Consider the following 19,740-nt stretch of genomic DNA (forward strand, 5'->3'; position numbering starts at 1 on the left):
TGTCACGTGAACAATTACCAAATATATATTTTTTCAATATTTTAAGTGCTGATGTATCTGTCTGCAACCACTGAATTGACGGAACATACATTATCACGATTTTTTTTATTACGTTTCTTTAATGAAAATAAAATCACAGCATTAAATTGTAAGCAGCGAATCATCTCACATCATGTTTAAAGAACAGCATTTTCTTTGATGTTTTTTTTAAAGGCAATTCGGCAAAAGAATGGCCCGCTGCCTGAATCAAGCATACGTTGTTTGAAAAAAAGGTTAAAACAATATCCCTGCTTAAACTGTGGGTTTATATTTTTTTAATGCGTGTCGAATGGACAACTGACGCAACTCACACGAGATCACCGTTGCCCCTTTTTCAGGAACATCGTGATTCTCGGTTACGTTGAAGCATTTGATTAAGCCAAGTACAATCTGTCCAAACACATACTAGCTCATTTTTTAACGGGGAAGATAACTGCGTTCTGCAATTGCTCATTATAGAGTTGGAGGCAAGGGACAGGCGAAATGAAGACTATGGAGATTTGCAATAGCCTAATTACTGTGTGCATTTTCTTCTAGAATTGCCACATGGTAAAAACAAAGATGAGTATGGAGACGCATTGTGCAAGGTGATCGAGGGGTAAATGAGGGTGGATTTAGTTTTCAACATCAAGTGCGTACTGCCGGTACTATGGTTGGATCTCTGAGCCTTGAGACACCCCTGTCCACTTGATCACCTTGTGACGTCAAAGTTTTATAGAAAGCAATCAACAATAGACCAATTACCCGACCCAATACAAAATAAGATGACCGTACAAAACCAGTCTCAATCGCTAACATTCAAAGTGTCTCTAAAGCCATGTCCCATGCGTCGCCATTATCTACTTGCTAAGAGCACTCGAATGAAATTAGCCAGACACTATTTAAAAAAACAACACATTTAAGGGAATTACATTCGCATTCAACTTCAGAAAACAAAATCAGCACAATTATATTGTTTTTGAAGATATTAACCCGTGCACTAAATATAATATAGATTTTTTTTTTTGCTCCGGATAAAATCATTTGTGTTTTTTAGAGGCTGCCATTCCTTTGCTTACAGTGGCGTCACGATGTTTGGCCCTACAGAGCCAGCGACAGCAGATCGTGATGAGCGCAAGGAACACGCTTGTCACCAGGACTATGGCTGCCAGCAGAAACGCCGCCACATCAAAGCCGGCCTCCTGGTACCAGGTGAGGTGGTGAGCTGCCACTCGCAGGTGCTCCGCACCGTGCCGCATCACAAACTCCACCCAGAACACTGCCCTGTTCATGGGCTTCTGCGGCTGGTCGTGGTGCAGACGCGAGAGAAGTGATGCCTTCTCCTTGTAGCTGCTAAGAAAATCAGACACGGCAAAGGCTGCAGTAGGTATCTATTTGGTGTTTGAACACCTTAGCACCTGTTTTATTGCCATAAAGGATCAAGACTATTCTTGTATTTCTTTTCATTATTTTGATACTGGCATAAAGGTCCGACAAATAGGCTACAGTATGTTCTGTACGTACGTTGGACTTCTTTTCGCACCGTGCGTAGCCAAGCGCGATAATCGGAAGTGCGGGGCAAGGACTAAACACAAAGAGCAGTATCATCCATTTCGCATGACATGGATGATACCCACCAGCGACTGCTATCACGCCGTGACCATCACTGCAATCACTTTGGGCAAGCAGTCCCCTGTCTTAGGTTGAACTAATGGGCTATTCTTGGCTCTAATTGCACGTGACGGCTTTCGTGCATGCTTTGAGTTTCTGCTAATCAATTTTAATTACATCTAGCTGACTAGTTAAAAGAAAATGATGTTTAAGAATTAACTAATGCACGATTCATGGGCTCATCCGAGCTCCCTCCAGCCCATTAATTTACGTCGACTGCGCTTAATCATCGTTGGAATGTGTTCGTTCCCACGCCAGAAATATCTACTCTTTAATATATCAATTCGTGCACCACTTATATTACAGACCACAAAGAGAGATTAATAGTACACGTGGCACGCCCTACTGACTCTCAGTATGTCGAGCGCAATGTTGATTCACAAAGAGTCGAAATTCAATGCAACGTCGCCTCAAGACGCTGCGCATATTCATCCCCCGTATCTGGAAACTTTGGAAATGTTATGGCCGTCTCTTTAATTGCTGGAATGATCGCAACGGGCTTTTTTTTCGTGGTGGCGAGGAAGGATGTAATTGCAGTCCCCCCTCAAGAAGGGGCGTATGGGGGGGGGGGGGGCTGTATTCAGAGGAAGCTCCTTCGGGTATTTGTTTAGAGAGGCATCAGCTCAAGTCAGTTATTCAGCCCACCAACGATGACGTGATTTCTCGAGGTCATGATACAATGCAAGAAGGGAATAACACGAAAAAATGTGTCATTGTCTCGCCCATCCTATTTCTACAGTATTCTCACTTTTTGTGTCTCCATCGGTACAGATATTTTCCCTCTATAAGCCTGAATGTATAAATTATTGTCAATAATTAAATCAATGATCACACTCACGATCCAATGCGTGTATTTTGAGCATAATAAATGATTAAATTAACGCATTACCACTTGACAGCATGTATTGCGACATTTACCCGAGGCATTAAAGAAATGTTCTTTGTGAATGTCATCAAAAGTGACATATTTTATATCTTAAAACTCTCTACCATGATTTTTGGAAAACATTATATACGTCAATGAAATAAACACAAAAAAAGCAGTTCCCTAGAAATGAGTTTTCAATCTAGATTTAAAAGTGCATAGCTCCAGTGGCTTCCTAATATCGGAAGGAAGAGCGTTCCAAACGACCGCAGAAGCGCATCTGAAAGCGCGCGATGCAGTGATAGTCTTTGTTCGATGGCTCGAGCGGAAATCTTACGAAATTCAACTCATAATCAAATTGCAAATGCCACACAGTTGGATAGTTTGGCATGGCAGAGTGCGATGGGACTGCACGGCTTTCCTACACAAGCTCCCCACCGGTGCGATATTGTCAGCCAATCGCTTGAGACGCAGCGCCCCACCACCGTACCTCTTGTGTGTGGCGATTGTGGAGATGGACGAGGCGAGAGAGCCAGCGTCGAGGGAGTGAATGTTGAGCACCAGTGCGGCACCCTTGCTTTGCATGCGGGCCACGTTTTCGAACTGGTCCGCGAAGAGTGGCAGGCCGAGCATGGGGACGCCGTAGCAGATGGCCTCGAAGATGCCGTGCGATCCCCCGTGCGTCACGAATACACGAGTCTTAGCGTGGGCTGTCATCCACCGGCACCATCACAGCCAGATAGGAACACAACGCATATTCGGATCTTTTGAACACTTTGTTCAATAAACTAAAACTATAAACTGTTTTTATTTTACCATGTAAGGCCCCCTGAGCTACTGTATATATCCCTTTTCCATAAGCAATCTGGCCACAAATAATAACTCAACTAAGTGGCTTATCATATGGAAATTTATGGCAGCCAAATACTCTAAACGCATGTTTTTAATTGTAAAGTGATAAAACCAGAGTAAACTCCACGCGACCACAGGGAGCATATACAAACTCCAAATATCCAAACGCCAAATATACAGGCATGAGGGTTGAGATCGAACCCACGACCTCCTGTATACCAGGCGAGGTAGTTAACATCACTGAGCGATACATAGCTTTGGAACTGGAACATAAAGTGGCTTTGGTCAAATATTAATGGTTTGAGATATTGTACAAGCATGTTTTTCTCAGTTTGTGATGGCACATTAGCTGAATTCTAATTCTCAGCCATAGCCATATCTGACGTTCGGGCCGGATGCTCTGAGCTATAGGCACAGAGATTAGTAACAGTCTCATGCTATTCACATGGCCAGGGCATGACTAGTTTATACGACCGTGTATTTTACTAAGGTAGATTTTTTTGTTCGTGCAAAAAACTGCACGTAAAGCTAAATAAGAGTAATACTATATTACCAATTCAAGAAACCCAATTCGAAACGGAAGCTAAAATTGTGTGTTTACTTATATGTGGTGGGCTGCAAGGATGTGTGTTTGAGAAACCGTAGTCTTGATGAAAAGCTGGAATAACAGAGCAGTCAGTGTACATGCTGGGGGCGGGTGCTATCAGTTCTATGATGTCTACATGTTATAGTTTACGTTATCATGTGAGGATAACTACATGTTATAATCCATGATATAACAGTGGCCAGCAAAACTTGATCACCCATATATACACCACCCGTGCTAGCCCAATTGGAAGACTTTAAAACCCACATTCTGATTTCTTGAGTATAATTATCTCTTAAGAACTGAACATTTCACTTTATTATACACTCAATGCACCTCCTCTCCACAGTAGTCTAATTTGGACAATTGCATTTCGTGGGTTAGAACGTTTTTCCTGGACATTTCATTCAAGCACGTGATAAATTCTACACATCCATGTTATTTTATTTATGTATTTATCTATTTATTTATTTGTAGGCTTTTGCCTATCCACTGATGGATTACATCCTCTCTATGCCATGTCAGGTTTTTTTTATCATGTTGCTCCACTCTGGACAGTGAGGATGAGCTAAGGGGGTGCCCAGAACCAGTTCAGATGCCACTCACCTCCGATTAGCACGGCTGGTTACGTACGGTGTGAAAGAAGTTCAACAAACATACGTACATACATACATACGCATTCACCACTGATATCAGCCAGTAGGGATGGGAATTAAACTCAGGTCATTGTGCAGTGCACAAACCACCCCACGGTATAATGTTACATCTTCCACGTGTTTTGTTTAAGACACGCTTATATTCAAAAACATGCACAGGCATTGCACCTGCAGAGACCTCTGAACCATGAGGTGGCCCTGTGTTCCCTACAGTATTCTCCACAATTCATCAAATGAACTGTGATTTGGATTTGTGACAACCAAGTCCCTCCTAGAGGGGTTCTACAATGTCACATTTTTCGCTGGTCCGATAATACCTTCATTAGGTTATCCCACAATGTGTGAAACAGCGATCGGGACAAGGCTGTTCAGTGTCAACATCAGGTGGGATGATAATACTGTAAAGTCAACGGATGACCCCTAACTAGTTGCTCAACTACCTGTGTTGGATCATGGGACCTCCTTTGCCAGTCCCAAAATATGAGAATAGGTTTTCCCCTTTTTTCTGCCAACAAACAGGTGTTGAGATGTTAAAACACCAAACTGAGACCTTTTACAAGGTGTGGACCAATCAGTTTAAAAGACAATACATATATTATCAGAGAATGTTTATTTTTTGCATTTTGACCACAAGAATTGTGGTTAATGCAGACATGATTCCTTGTAAAAGGTTTCAGTTTGGTATTTTAACATCTCCAACACCTGTTTTGTTGCCAGAAAAAAGGGGGAAACCTCTTCTCATATCTGTGTTGGACACAACTACAATTTGCTCCGTGGATTCCAGAAGTCCAGAGACACTTTAGGGCTTGCTTGAAAATGAGTTGATGCTGTTTAATAAATAAATAAATACACTTTTTAAAATGCTGATTATAATTATAGATGTTACCACACGCACCTAAGAGGTCCCTCTGTGGTATCCAGGGCATCACTTTCGTGTTGTTTGAGAGTTTTTCGACAGTTGGTCCTTCATATCGCCATATAACCTTTGGAGTAAAGCACAAACGAATCAGCAGGAGTTTTCACCAGCAATCAATGCTCTAGATATCGTACCACACAGGCTAATTCTATATATACTGTAATCACCTTCCATGGTACGACACAATGTAAGTAATGGGTGTGGGGAGCTGGACCCTTGCAGTATACTAGCCCACTGTGAAAAGTAAAAGGGCCCTACTGCATTCAATGTGCGTGTGTATTAAAACAATTGCATGCTGACGAGCTTGTTTCATTGCTCCAAGAGAAAATAAAGAATGTTGGTGAGAATATAGAAGGAACACATTAATGTCTGCTGGTTATGTTGACATTTTCAGTCCATATGCACACTCTAGGCAATGCCTAATCAGTTTGTTGTCCTTCCCCCGCACCTTCAATTAGCACGGTTGGCTACATACGGTGCAAAAGAAGTTCAACAACCATACAATTATGGGACATGTGCGAACACTGTGGTGTTGGATTACTCTGCATCTTTGATCTAGATGTAATGTCAGCAAAAAATACCTACGCGGGATTTGGCCAGTGGGAATTAACGTTTAACAGTCTAGCAATGAGTAAAGTGCATGGGAGTATTTTAAGGTAAGCCAACGCCCCCAGATTTAAATATTTTACAATAAGGCAAGATATAAATATATAACAACTAAAAAATAACAGTTCAATTTAAAAGTAACCCAGTAACTTAGTAATGTATACAATCCAGTGTTTAAAAGCAGGTTACAGAGTACACAGCTCATTGTAAATGATTGTCAGATTTAATTGTAAATGAGGCAATAATGCAATGTCTCGTACAATGACTGCAAATATTGTGTCGGGATTTAATCACATGAGGAGCAATGCCATGGATATCCAACAGTGCGAATGTAAAACTTACGTGGCCACAACGTCAATCTGCAGCAGTGTGAATATTTCACTTAATGTTTAAATATTACACGAAAAAATATAACCAATATGTAACTGGATTGTTTGCGCATTTGGATTAAGCTCTGTTGTCAGCGACCATGGGGAAACCTGTTCTCTAGGACCTTCGACAATTATTATTATTATCGCATGCCAGGCCTTGCCGAGCCAAGTGACAGCTGCTACTTCATCAGCAGTGTGGAGGGCCATAAACCACCGTCGAGTCCAGTCAGAGGGCAATCGTTGACGATGTGCGACACGGTCAGTCACTGACGACATGCACAGAGTGGCTTGTGGTCACGCTGGTCCCAGGTGCGGAGGTTGGCTGCACATAAAACCCAGGCCGGTACGGAAACTGCTGAGCAGGGCCCATGACGTGGCGAGTTGATGCCAGGAGGACAAATGGTGAGGATCAGGGATGAGAAAGTGGTTCTCGATACCTTTCACTATGCAAGGAGGGTAGCTTCTTGCATTGTGTAGCCAGCTGGAAGGCACTTGGTTCATATTCGTTTCCTCAACTCAATGGATGGATATTCATAAATGCTAACACAATTTCAGTTTCAGTTTATTTATTTTGGTATAGCCCTGTGAGCCATTCGGCTCTTGAATCGGGTGCAACCACAACAAACAAAAAAAAACACGAACAAGAAAACATCTTAAAGTGACTATGTGTGACTGTGCAAACAGAAAATCCATGAAAAAACAGCAAAATATTCCTGAAAAAAGCACCGTACACCAACGCCGTGTGCAAAAAATCCCAGTGGGATGCAAGTCAAACAACAACAATCACAAGAAAACTTAGATTAAAGCCATCAGTCTAACTCCGTACTACAACAAAACAAACATGTCCAAACAAAAAAACTTTTCGAAATCACCAAAAAATAAAGCCATAATTGCAACGTAACAGTGATCATAGGGACTGGTACCGAATTTTTACAATAAACTACATAAATAACATGTAACACCACATCCTTGAGCCATAGCTGGCTGCATGAGTTACTCCACAACAATAGAAGCATCAGTCGGAGTATCAAATTTTTCAATGCACCTTTAAGATCAGCACGCTAAATCAAAATACATATAATACTTTGCAGCGTCATCCGGAGCTAAACATTTTATTTTATTTTACGCCAATGAATAGCAGTGGCAGCTAGGGGTGTACAACTCCTCTTGAGCAGTTTTGAGAGAAGATCTCATTGGTAGCGATTCAAGTGGAAGTTTACTGGCAATAGCATTCCAGACCCTGGGGGCATCAATAGCAAAGGCCCTTCCTCCAGTTTTTGTACGGCAATAGGGAATGTTGAAGCTGGTAAATGAGCGAAGACCTGAGGTCAATTTTGTTCTTTGTAACAGAGAGGAGATCCAGCAGGTAGTCTGCGGATTTTTTTGTAAGTACATCGTGAATAAATAAGATCTGGTGCACAAGCCGTCGAACATGAAGATATATTAAGTTTGACCCAATGTAGAGATCACAGTGGTGAGTCCTATATGGGCAGTTCAATGTAAATCTTAAGGCCGAGTGATAGATGGAATCAAGCTTCTTCAGTACAGTACTTTGGGCTAATTTATACACGATGTCACAGTAGTCAAGTAGAGGCAGTATGGTAGCTTTTATCAATTCCAAATGGTACATTGGGGGGAAGCAGTGCTTGTGTCGATACAGAAAACCAATTTTTATTTTTGTCTTTTTACCAATATAATCAATGTGATCTTCAAATTCAGCTTTGAAAGCCAGGATGACCCCAAGATACTTATAGATCTTGACTTGCTCTATTTGATAATTATTTAAGGAATGTAATTGGGGAAAAAGTAACTTCCTTCTTTAGTCCTGGGGAGAACCATAGCACCTTGGTTTTGGAGGTATTCAGGACAAGTTTAAGAGCAACTAGCTGATGTAGTTTGTTGAAATCACCCTGTAGCTTAGCAATCACGTTATCCGGAGAGCGGCCAGCAGTAATCAGTATCATGTAGTCTGCAAAAAGATTTACCCTGGAATGATCCAGGTCAGTGCCCAAGTCATTGACATAAAGAGAGAAAAAAAAGGGGGCCGAGGATGGAACCCTGTGAAACCCCTTTTGTTATCTTAACACTGTTTGCCCTCCAACCATCTGTGAATACAGTTTGGGTGCGAGAAAAGAGGTAAATTTGTAACCATTTTACTGCCTTTTCGGAAAAACCGAGGCAACTTAGTCTACTAAGCAGGGTGTTGTGGTCTACTGTATCAAAAGCTTTGGACAGGTATAGAAAAAGACAGGCACAGTACTGCTTATTATCAAGGCTACTGTAAATGTGATTCAGAGAGTCTAATGCAGCAGATGTGGTGCTGTATTTTTTTCGGAACCCAGATTGTTTTAGATGTAGTAGATTGTTGGTGGACAGGAAACTGCTATACTCTTTGGTTCTATTCGGTAAAGTCACGTAGGTAAAAAATAAAACAACAAAAATCACGACGTAAGCGGCCTTCATCAGGTGAAGGGACCAGCCTGTCTCGAAGACTTCGCTGGAGTGAAACAGAGCCAAGCTCAGACTACGACCTTTAAGCTGTGTGAGAGGGATTAAGGTGCCTCGACAAAGGAATTAGCATACAAAGGAATTAGCATAATTCCTTTGTCGAGGCACCTTAATCCCTCTCACACAGCTTAAAGGTCGTAGTCTGAGCTTGGCTCTGTTTCACTCCAGCGAAGTCTTCGAGACAGGCTGGTCCCTTCACCTGATGAAGGCCGCTTGTGCTGTGGCCGAAACGTCGTGATTTTTGATGTTTTATTTTTTTACTTACGTGACTTTACCGAATAGAACCAAAGAGTATGGATCCTTGCAGTCACGAAAGCTTCAAATCTATAAAAGGAAACTGCTAATTTGTTAGGTCAATAATTTTTCAAACATTTTCATCAACGGGGACAAAATTGAGATAGGTCGATAGTTGTTTGGATCATCTTTAGGGCCTCCTTTGTGAAGTGGACAGACATAGGAATGTTTCCATTCGAGAGGAACTGATGCTTCTTTGATGGACAGGTTGAAAATATGGGCTATAGCAGGGGTCGGGAACCTATGGCTCGCGAGCCAGATGTGGCTCTTTTGATGATTGCATATGGCTCGCAGATAAAACAAAATATTCTCACTTGTTTTAATCCATCCATCGATTTTTCACTGCGCATGTCCTGTTCAGGGCTGCAGGAGCAATTGTCCATTATTTTAATTGGATGATACTGGCCTACGTTTGCCGTTGCTGGGTAAAACAGGTAAACACCCCCTTTTGAATCAGTCTGAGACTGCGTCTGCTCGGTCATTAGCTCAAAGCTAACCCTTCGACGAAGAAGATGGCGAAAAGAAAAAAAGACGACGAGTATCGTACATTTCAGGACGAATGGACCGAAGAATTCGCCTTTGTGGAGAGAGCGGGTTCTGCGGTGTGTCTAATTTGCAATGACAAAATTACATCGTTGAAACGGTCGAATGTAAAGCGGCACTTCGACACGCGCCACGCTACCTTTGCATCAAAATACCCTGCGGGAGACAGCAGAAAGAAAGCGTGCCAAGAGCTTCTGAGCAGGGTGCAAGCTAGCCAGCAGCAACTCCGTGTATGGACCCGGCAAGGTGACTATAATTCGGCTAGCTTTGCTGTTTTTTTAGCAATAGTGAGGAACGGAAACCATTCACAGATGGCGAGTATGCTAAAACGTTCATGCTGGATGTAGCCAATGAACTTTTGGATGATCTTCCGAACAAAGACAAGATAATCAAACGGATACAAGACATGCCTCTGTCGGCAATAACTGTTCATGATCGTACCATCGTGATGGCAAACAAAGTGGAGGAAACGCAAGTGAAGGACATAAATGCAGCGCCGTTCTTTTCTCTGGCTTTGGATGAGTCAACAGACGTGAGCCATTTGTCGCAGTTCAGCGTGATTGCAAGATATGCTGTTGGTGACACACTGCGCGAAGAAAGTCTTGCTGTTCTGCCATTAAAAGGGTCCACAAGAGGTGAGGATTTATTCAAGTCTTTCATGGAGTTTGCTCAAGAAAAAAGTCTACCTATGGATAAACTTCTCTCAGTGTGTACTGATGGTGCTCCGTGTATGGTGGGGAAAAACAAAGGATTTGTGGCGCTTCTCCGTGAACATGAAAATAGACCCATCCTAAGTTTCCATTGCATTATACACCAGGAGGCACTTTGTGCTCAGATGTGTGACAGGCAGTTTGGCGAAGTGATGTCGCTGGTCATTCGTGTGATCAACTTTATTGTTGCCCGAGCCTTAAATGATCGCCAGTTTAAAACATTGCTGGATGAAGTTGTAAATAACTATCCTGGTCTGCTTTTGCACAGCAATGTGCGTTGGTTGTCAAGAGGGAAGGTGCTTAGCCGTTTTGCGGCTTGCCTGAACGAAATCCGGACTTTCCTTGAAATGAAAGGCGTCGGGCATCCTGAGCTAGCCGACACCGAGTGGCTCCTCAAGTTTTACTATCTCGTAGATCTGACTGAACATCTGAACCAACTCAACGTGAAAATGCAAGGCATTGGAAATACAGTGTTATCCCTTCAACAAGCTGTATTTGCTTTTGAAAACAAGCTGGAGCTTTTCATCACGGATCTTGAAACAGGTCGTTTACTACATTTTGAAAAACTGAGCCAATTTAAAGATGCATGCACAGCAAGTGAGCCCATTCAAAACCTTGATCTCCACCAGCTAGCTGGCTGCACATCCAGTCTCCTACAGTCCTTCAAAGCACGCTTTGGAGAATTTCGTGAGCACACTCGTCTTTTTAAGTTCATCACCCATCCAAACGAGTGTTCACTGAACACAGCCGACCTGAATTACATCCCTGGTGTCTCCGTCAGAGATTTTGAAGCAGAAGTGGCTGACCTGAAGGCCTCAGACATGTGGGTGAATAAGTTCAAGTCACTGAATGAAGATTTGGAAAGAATCACACGACAGAAAGCGGAGTTGGCGAGCAAGCACATGTGGACAGAAATGAAAAAACTCCAACCCGAAGACCAGCTGATTCTCAAAACTTGGAACGCGCTTCCTGTCACATACCACACACTGCAGCGTGTGAGTATTGCTGTATTGACCATGTTTGGATCTACGTATGCATGTGAGCAGTCATTCTCACATCTTAAAAACATCAAGTCCAACCTACGATCACGTTTAACGGATGAAAGCCTCAACGCTTGCATGAAGCTTAACCTCACCAAGTACCAACCCGACTACAAAGACATCAGCAAATCCATGCAGCACCAGAAGTCGCATTAATGGTGAGTGTTATAACAACATTATTTAAAAGAATAAATTCAGAGGCTTATTATACTGACATTTAGTTGAATTCACTTTTAAAATATATTATATGGCTTTTCGATTTAAAGCTTTCGTGACTGCAATGATTCATCTTCTTTGGTTCTTTCGGTAAAGTCACGTAGAATGAGAATAAAATAATAAATTGATAAAATAAAATAACAATAATATTCTCACGACGTTTCGGCCACAACACAAGCGGCCTTCATCAGGTGAAGGGAGCGAGACTGTCTGGTAGGACAGCGCTGTCCTGTCCTACCAGACAGTCTCGCTCCCTTCACCTGATGAAGGCCGCTTGTGTTGTGGCCGAAACGTCGTGAGAATATTATTGTTATTTTATTTTATCAATTTATTATTTTATTCTCATTCTACGTGACTTTACCGAAAGAACCAAAGAAGATATTATATGGCTCTCACTGAAATAAATTTCCAAATTTTTTGCTTTCATGGCTCTCTTAGTCAAAAAGGTTCCCGACCCCTGGGCTATAGGTTTGTATATTAGGTGACCAACAGTTAGTAGAGCAAAGACAGGAATACTATCTGCTCCCGTAGAGGAGGACCCTTTGAGGTAGGACAGTTGTTTCAGAACATTACTTTCATGGATTGGCAGGAAACTAAATTCGTTTAATGTTTGGGCAGGGGTGTAGGAATTTGCATGAGCAGGGGTGACTCCCAATACATTATCAAAAATATTACCAGCTTCAGAAAAATGAAGGTTAAAATTGTCAACTATTTTTTTGGGATCTGAAAAATATTCCCCATTTCGGTTAAGCTCAACGAGCAGATTGTCTGTTTAGGATGCCTTTTCGATACATTTGATTGTTTTCCAGAAAATCCTGGCATTTCTATGTGATTCCAGGAGAGTGGAGGAAAAGTAGGCATTTTTTGCATGCCTGATTTTTTTGACGCATCTATTCCTTAAAATCCTGTATTCTAGCCAGTCATTGACCAAATTATTTTTCTGAGCACATGCCCAAGCCTTGTCCCTAGTATTCATGAGCTTTGTAATCAAAGGATCAAGCCATGGTGGGCGGTTGCCTTTAGTTTTAAATCTAACCAACGGAGCATGTTTGTTAAGAATTTGGAGAGACGTGTACCTGAAGGTCTCCCAAGCCGTAGTCAGGCTGGGGATATCACAGACCTTGTCAAAATCCGAGTGAAGCACATCATTAGTAAATGCCTGAGTGCTGAAGTGTGTCATAGAGTACTTCTCAACCAATTTAGGGGGGCTTTGGGTCTGGCTGATGATCTCACCCCATAAATGAAGGAGTGATCACTAAGGTTATTACCCAGAACACCAGTCAGTGTGAAATTGTGACGGGCATTTGTCAATAGGACGTCAAGCAGAGATGACTGTCCCGGCTTTTTTAGGTTGGGTCTTGTGGGGACATTTATTAATTGAAACAGATTAAATTCATCTGCAAAATTTGTGGCCACGGCCGCGGGTTTAGCCAATTCCAATTTAGATCGCCCACTAAAACTATTTCACCTTGAGGGAGGCCCGCACAAAGCTCTCTCAGTGCAGATGCAGCTTCAAGATCCTTCCCACTAGGCGGTCGATAGCAGCACACTACCAATGTCTGTTGATTATTTGGGAGAGTTATTCTGAGAGCCAGACCTTAAAAGCAACATTTTTTAAACAAGGAGTGAGCTAGTGAACATGCAATAGTATTACGAACATAGATGGCAATTCCACCTCCTTTAGATCCTCGGTCAAGCCGAAAAAGGTTTTAGTTGTCAATCGCAATCTGCAAGTAATTGACGGCAGGAGTGAGAAATGTTTCTGTTAGGCAAAATATGTCTGGGTCAAGATTTGCCACTTCTAGTTTTATTTGACTTAATTTAATCACAAGCCCTCTGATGTTGACATGTAGAACACCAACACCTTTCCTGCCAGAAAAATCTACAGAATTATACGAGTTCTTTTCATTTGGGCCAGGATGAAGCTCAATACCACCCAGAAATAAGAAAAGTAGAATTTATTTAAGAAAAGTAGAATTAACACACTGGGGCTGAGTCCAATGACAACCACTCTCAGGTTGCCACTCACATAGCAGGGCTTACACTTTTACTTATGTTTTGCATCAACACATATGTATGATATGTAACTCTTAAAAGCTATATGTATTTACAGCCCATTTATGTCACCTTCTTCCAGCAGCAATCAATTAAAACACAACTGACATAGCCCTTGGTTATACCTTGCGCAATCATGAAACATGCATTTTGTCAAAGTTTAGTTGGATTCATATTTTGGAAGCCGTGGGAGAGGACCACATTAATTCAGCCATCTGCATGTGATGCGTAATTTCCTTATTACCTTTTGAGGGATTCTGCCCAGGCCCTCTGCAATAACGTTTGCTATTCTATAAGGAATGGCTGACACCATGGATCCAAATGACACCACCACCACACCATGCTCCTCAGAACTCTGCACAAACTCCTCCAAATCCTGCAAAATAAAAAACACACACATGCATTAAATAGGCGTTTATATTTGTCACAGTGTCTAATTATATTATCGTGTGTAAACATATAATAAAAACAGGTGTTCTTTTGTACTCCTTTCATTTAAATGCAATATAGCTATCCTTCGTAAGAAATTATATATTCGTCAAAAAAAATTCCCAGAAATTAAACTCTGCCAACTGTTTCCCAATTTGCTTCCATTATATGAATATTATCCATATGAACAGAGCACGTCACAAACCTAATACTTAATTGTATTATACTGAAGTCGACGATGTTTTCAGTTTATCTATGTGTAAGCGTGAATATAAGAGCAAATTGCTCATGGAGGTAAAGAGTGTAAGAAAAAAATACCTGTGGAAGAGGTTTAGCTTCATCGGATGTCATACCTCCGACGTTCACCATGTTGGGCATAGTCGGGCGGGGATAGTCAAAGACAAAGTCTGTCCGGTGCAGCCAGATGGACGCATTGCTAAGCAGCTCCATGGCCGTGACGTCCCGACCCAGATGGCGCCTGGCCAGCTCATCAAAGCGTTTCAGAAGGAAGTCAATACACAGGTGATCCTGCTTTAAACCCATAAACATGTTGGTGACCCGCTCGGTGAAACTCATGTGGTCTGTGAAGCCTGACATACTTTGGGGAACGTACGACGATGGTGCTGGGCAGTGGGCAGCTTTTAAGTCGATATTGCATGGAATACCACGCATAAGAAATATTGACGGGAGCCCCAGTGCATCAGCTAAAATCGCTCCACATGGATCCATGGGGTCAGCGAGAAGAACCTGGAAGTTATGGGCACGAAGTCGCTGCATCACAGCAACATTGCCGAGTAAGCTGTCACACATTACTGCACACCTCTCATTCATGCTCTCCAAGCTCTTAAAGGTGAATTCTGTAACGCCATCCGTTTCTCTAAATACCACTTCTCGTAAAAACGTGTCTAACAAGTTATGTTTATCAACAAGGGGCACAGGGAAGGTCTCCGAGTCTAGCCCAGGTGTCTCCCCCACCATCAGATTACCGGTCGCGGGCAATGCCACGACCACTCTGTGACCACGCCGAGACACGGCGAGGGACAGGTCACGCAGGCTCATCCAGTGGCTGCCATCAGTTGGGTACACCAGCATGCCACCCACAGCACGGTCACCGTCAGATTTCTCCTGGCCCACGGCCATGTGCATGAAGGCGAGGGTTTGAGCAAAGCTGAAACACCACCGCATGGCCTGGCAAAAACAATACACAATTGATCGAAATACAGTCGTGGTTTAGCTATTGTCTTATTTGTTTTTTTCATTGGTTAATATTTAAGGTAGAAATTGTGATAACTTTAAGGACTACAGATAGGATGAAGCCAAATTTTGATTTTAATTAGATTTTCTGTGGCACTTTTCTCAGAGTTGATAAATCCAAATCTGCATTCCAAATCGTATGCATTTTTGGGCAGAGATGTGCAGCCTGTAAATTTAGTGTTTTAAGCGTAAATCTGTGGTACACAGTTCCACAACGCGCATTACATACATGACATTTATATTACACATTTAAACACGAGGCAATCACACACACACACTACTTATTGGAATGCTATATGTAGACACGAAACAAAAGGTCTACAAGTTAAGGAGTACAGATAATAGTATATACTGTTGTGTAAATTCTTTGTGAAAAATTAGCAGTGAATCTTTATTTCATTAACAATTTACGTAATGTTTCACAAAAAACGATTTGGAACTGGATTGCTATGTGGCAATTTTGCATTTTATCACCTATGGACAATAGTTTATCTTATATTGGTCTCTTTCTGTCCTTCTAACGAGACAGGTTGCGCAAGATTGAGTTGTTGGACGTTTATCTATATGCTATATGAATAACGTATTGTATAACTATGTAAAATATTAACTTGAACAACAGACAAAATTTGTAATGGCTCCCTAATTTATACATACAAAAATCACCATTGTAAGTTTTTTCCTTTTTTCCAGAATGTTATGCCTTTTCAAATGTAAACTGACCATCTGTGGTAAAATAACAGATGTTGGCAACATAATGAATGAATCAGAACTCTTTGGTCCTTTCGGTAAAGTCACGTAGGTATAAAATAATAATAATAATAGCTCACGACGTTTCGATCGCAACAACAAGCGACCGTCTTCAGGTGACAACAACGACTTCAGGTGAAGACGGCCGCTTGCGTTGCGATCGAAACGTCGTGATTTATTATTATTTTTTTACCTACGTGACTTTACCGAAAGAACCAAAAAGTATGGATTCCTGCAGTCACGAAAGCTTCAAATCAAGATTGAATTAATCAAAGTTAATATTTAGTTAAAAATTAAGCGATGTGTAGCATGACATGTCAGAACCAAGCATTATAAAATATTCATTATGGATGTTATGATTTGTCATTTTGCAGCTATTTTTTACTTTCTGCGTGTCTTTGAAGCCGATACGAGTTATCACATTAGATTCCTACATTATATAAACAAATTATAATTAACATATTAAAAGTTATGTCCTCTGCAAATACGAATACAAGTTTGTGCATTGCCATTTCGATTTTTTTGCACTTTTTAAAATTCCATTGATAAAGATTTGTGTTCATCTGATTCAGTTAAGGATTCAAAAGCTCAGAATAAAATTCAGATATAATTTATTCGGCTATGATGGATTTGTTTAAAGACAACTGAATATATATATGAGAGAACTGCATTTCTTATCTTGAAACAGTATACATTATATTTATTGATATTCAAAGTATGTGTTTTTTGTTCAAATTTCCAAAATATAGTATCCATTGCAGTTTTATGAATTAATTCTGTAAAATGTAACATATCATGATGGCATATTGTTTGCAACATACATTTTAAATGGGATATTTTAAAACAATTGAGACATTCATGAAGTGCAGAGGATGAAGGCCATTAGTGTTACACATGCAGTTGAGTATTGCACAAGGGTCTCAAAAAAGATTAGTCATGCCATATATCCTCGCGTTATTTCATGCGAAATTCTATGCTTTTGCAAGAGCCACATTTCCAATTGTAGTCTGCTCTTTCAACCATGACAAAAGAATAGATTTTCCCAAACAGTTTTATGCTGATTTTGATATCGGCATCATGCCGTCAGGTGAAGAGTACATTCGGAGATCTTACGGAGAAGTGCAAGCCAGCCTGCAGAAGCAACTATCACAGAGCTACGCCTGAGATATGTTTAATTGACCACTGGTGCGCAGAATAGGGGACATCACTTTATCCATCCGCTCTGCATACGAGCGTAATGGTAATCGCATGACAGTCTAACCGAAATTTTAATTCTCAGTGCTGGAATTTGGTCAAATAACATGCTGAATCAAATTCAGACCATCAACTACAGTTACTACAATGGAGAATCTGGTCCGAGGATAATGACATGTAGACAAAAAGCTAACTTCTAGCACTTGTACGTACTGTTGGAACAGCAACTTAAAGGGTGCAACGATACATCTTAACGGCCTATATACTTTTGATTTCAAGCTTTCGTGACTGCAGGGATTCATATTCTTGGTTCTTTCGGTAAAGTCACGTAGAAGGGAAACAATAAGATAATAAAAAAATAAAACACTAAAATTCTCACGACGTTTCGACTGCAACACAAGCAATCATCATCAGGTGTGAAAACCACAGCAAGAAAATTTGAAAAAGTGGCGGTTTTTTTAACGTTAGCACCACGTTAGTAGATCCAATGGAAACATATTATTATAGTGTATAAATGATGTGCAATAATCTCGATGAATTTGGAAATGAAAAATGATTGCAGCCGAGGCAATAAAACATTTTTATCAGGAAGACCCAACTTGAGAAAATGCCTTCATCTAAGAAAAACCACACGGATTTATAACTGCTATGAAGCAATCATAACAAAACGGTTTACAACAAAAATAACCCATTCAAACATTCCAACAATGTTCAACTCCCCACAAGAACTACATTTTAGATATCTGTCATAGACTAAACAGATGCTGGGTCCTCACCAGTTTAATAACTGAATGTTCTTGTTTGTTATAAACAATATATCCAACAACAACGCAGCATTAATCCAGGTACTTGGCTTAAATATTCAAAAAATACTTTTCGTACTTACTGCTTATTGTTTTTCTGTAAAGTAACTTAAATGCTCGGACGAGGCAGCAAATCTTGATTTCGGGGACACTGCTTTGCAGAAATTGTGCTCATTCGGAAGCAGAGAAGGCAATGAGTCCAATTAAGAGGAGCGTGACAGAAATGTTATAAACTATCAAAAAACCACGAATGCAGCTACGCTGTGAACACGTTACACAGCGCACCGTTCAGTAGGTGTGCTCCCTTTGGTTAACAAACAAGAAACGCTGGACTTTGACTTGATAAAAAAAGTCTACTTTCTAACCAGTTGAATTGCGCAACACTCTACAAGCTTGAAATTATTTTCCAATAAGAGGTGAGGGTGTAAATAAAATGAGTACTGCCTATTCATTGGCCTGGTCAGCTTTTCTAGATAAATTTGTTTAAATTATTATAAGCTATGTCTTTCAAATCTATCCCTCTACATACAACATGAAGTATTTTTTTTGCAAATTCATTCAGCCATATAGATACATATTTCTATTGTTGTTTTTTTATTTTAATAATGAATAAAAACACCAAACCAGGCCTCAGCATGGCATGTGGAGGTCATATTGACCTTGACCCACTAACACGATTTTGACGTTCAGAGCCCTCCCAGGGTCAGAGGGAGCAGATAGAGAGCAGAGCGCAGCGGATTGCAAGGGGCTGACGTAAACACAAAGCCAGGGTCACTGGGAGGTTGCGTTAGCCTAGATCTAGTTAAGTCAAAAAAGCTAATTGGTTCTGCATTACTATTAAAGTAACTCAAAGTCGGAATTTAACGACAGGGTAGGCTAAAGTTATTGATCTTCACACCCACTTCAATTGAACCCTGCCACAAGCTACGTCAATGTAGCCATCACCCGTCTATTAATTTAATATGAAATGTATTTACATATTTTAAGAATTTCTATATGACTTGACTCGAAGCCTAACAATCAGGTTTTCCTAAGTCAACATGAATGCTCTAATCCACCGTGGGTGATGCACACAATGACACACACTGACACACGTAGGGACACAAATCCTGACACAGCAAAAATCGAAAGAAACCCCGCCTTGTGGGCAGGATCCGAGTGAAGGGATTTTTGGGCATAAAAAGAGGATCCTGAGCATTAAAACCTCAGTTCGACCGGAGGGGGTCGGCTCACCAGAGTTCGACCGGGGGGGGGGGGGTCGGCTCACCAGAATTCGACCGACGGGGGTCGGCTCACCAGAGTTCGACCGGGGGGTCGACTCTTGGGAGACAGTTCGACTCGGAGGAGGTCGGGACGCGAGAGAGTTCGACCAGTGAGTCGGTTTAGGAGCAGTTCAAATCGGGAAC

The 19,740-nt window shown here is 41.3% G+C and overlaps 1 protein-coding gene across 1 annotated transcript; it reads right to left on the reverse strand.

Moving 5' to 3' along the window:
- Nucleotides 1-90: 90 nt before the first annotated feature.
- On the reverse strand, nucleotides 91-18,829 carry LOC116944298 (UDP-glucuronosyltransferase 1A5-like). Its single transcript, XM_076069226.1, has 6 exons — nucleotides 18,418-18,829; nucleotides 14,655-15,524; nucleotides 14,152-14,283; nucleotides 5,544-5,631; nucleotides 3,045-3,264; nucleotides 91-1,371 (listed from the first exon to the last, which is right to left on the reverse strand). The coding sequence occupies exons 2-6, from the start codon at nucleotides 15,519-15,521 to the stop codon at nucleotides 1,059-1,061; spliced, it is 1,620 nt and encodes a 539-aa protein (XP_075925341.1). The 5' UTR covers nucleotides 15,522-15,524; nucleotides 18,418-18,829; the 3' UTR covers nucleotides 91-1,058.
- Nucleotides 18,830-19,740: the final 911 nt, after the last annotated feature.

This window comes from Petromyzon marinus, chromosome 2, assembly GCF_048934315.1.
Source record: "Petromyzon marinus isolate PM22_M1 ecotype Great Lakes invasive population chromosome 2, UKy_Petmar_22M1.pri1.0, whole genome shotgun sequence".
Lineage (NCBI taxonomy): Eukaryota > Metazoa > Chordata > Hyperoartia > Petromyzontiformes > Petromyzontidae > Petromyzon > Petromyzon marinus.

What these genes read in the sequence shown, in the direction of transcription:
- LOC116944298 (XM_076069226.1), bottom strand. Translation starts at nt 15,521, where the DNA reads ATGCGGTGGTGTTTCAGCTTTGCTCAAACCCTCGCCTTCATGCACATG. An exon ending in TGGGCAGAATCCCTCAAAAG is followed by an intron (nt 5,632 to 14,151) that starts GTAATAAGGAAA and finishes TTTACTCCAAAG; the next exon opens with GTTATATGGCGATATGAAGG. An exon ending in ACAATCGCCACACACAAGAG is followed by an intron (nt 1,372 to 3,044) that starts GTACGGTGGTGG and finishes TGATTTTCTTAG; the next exon opens with CAGCTACAAGGAGAAGGCAT.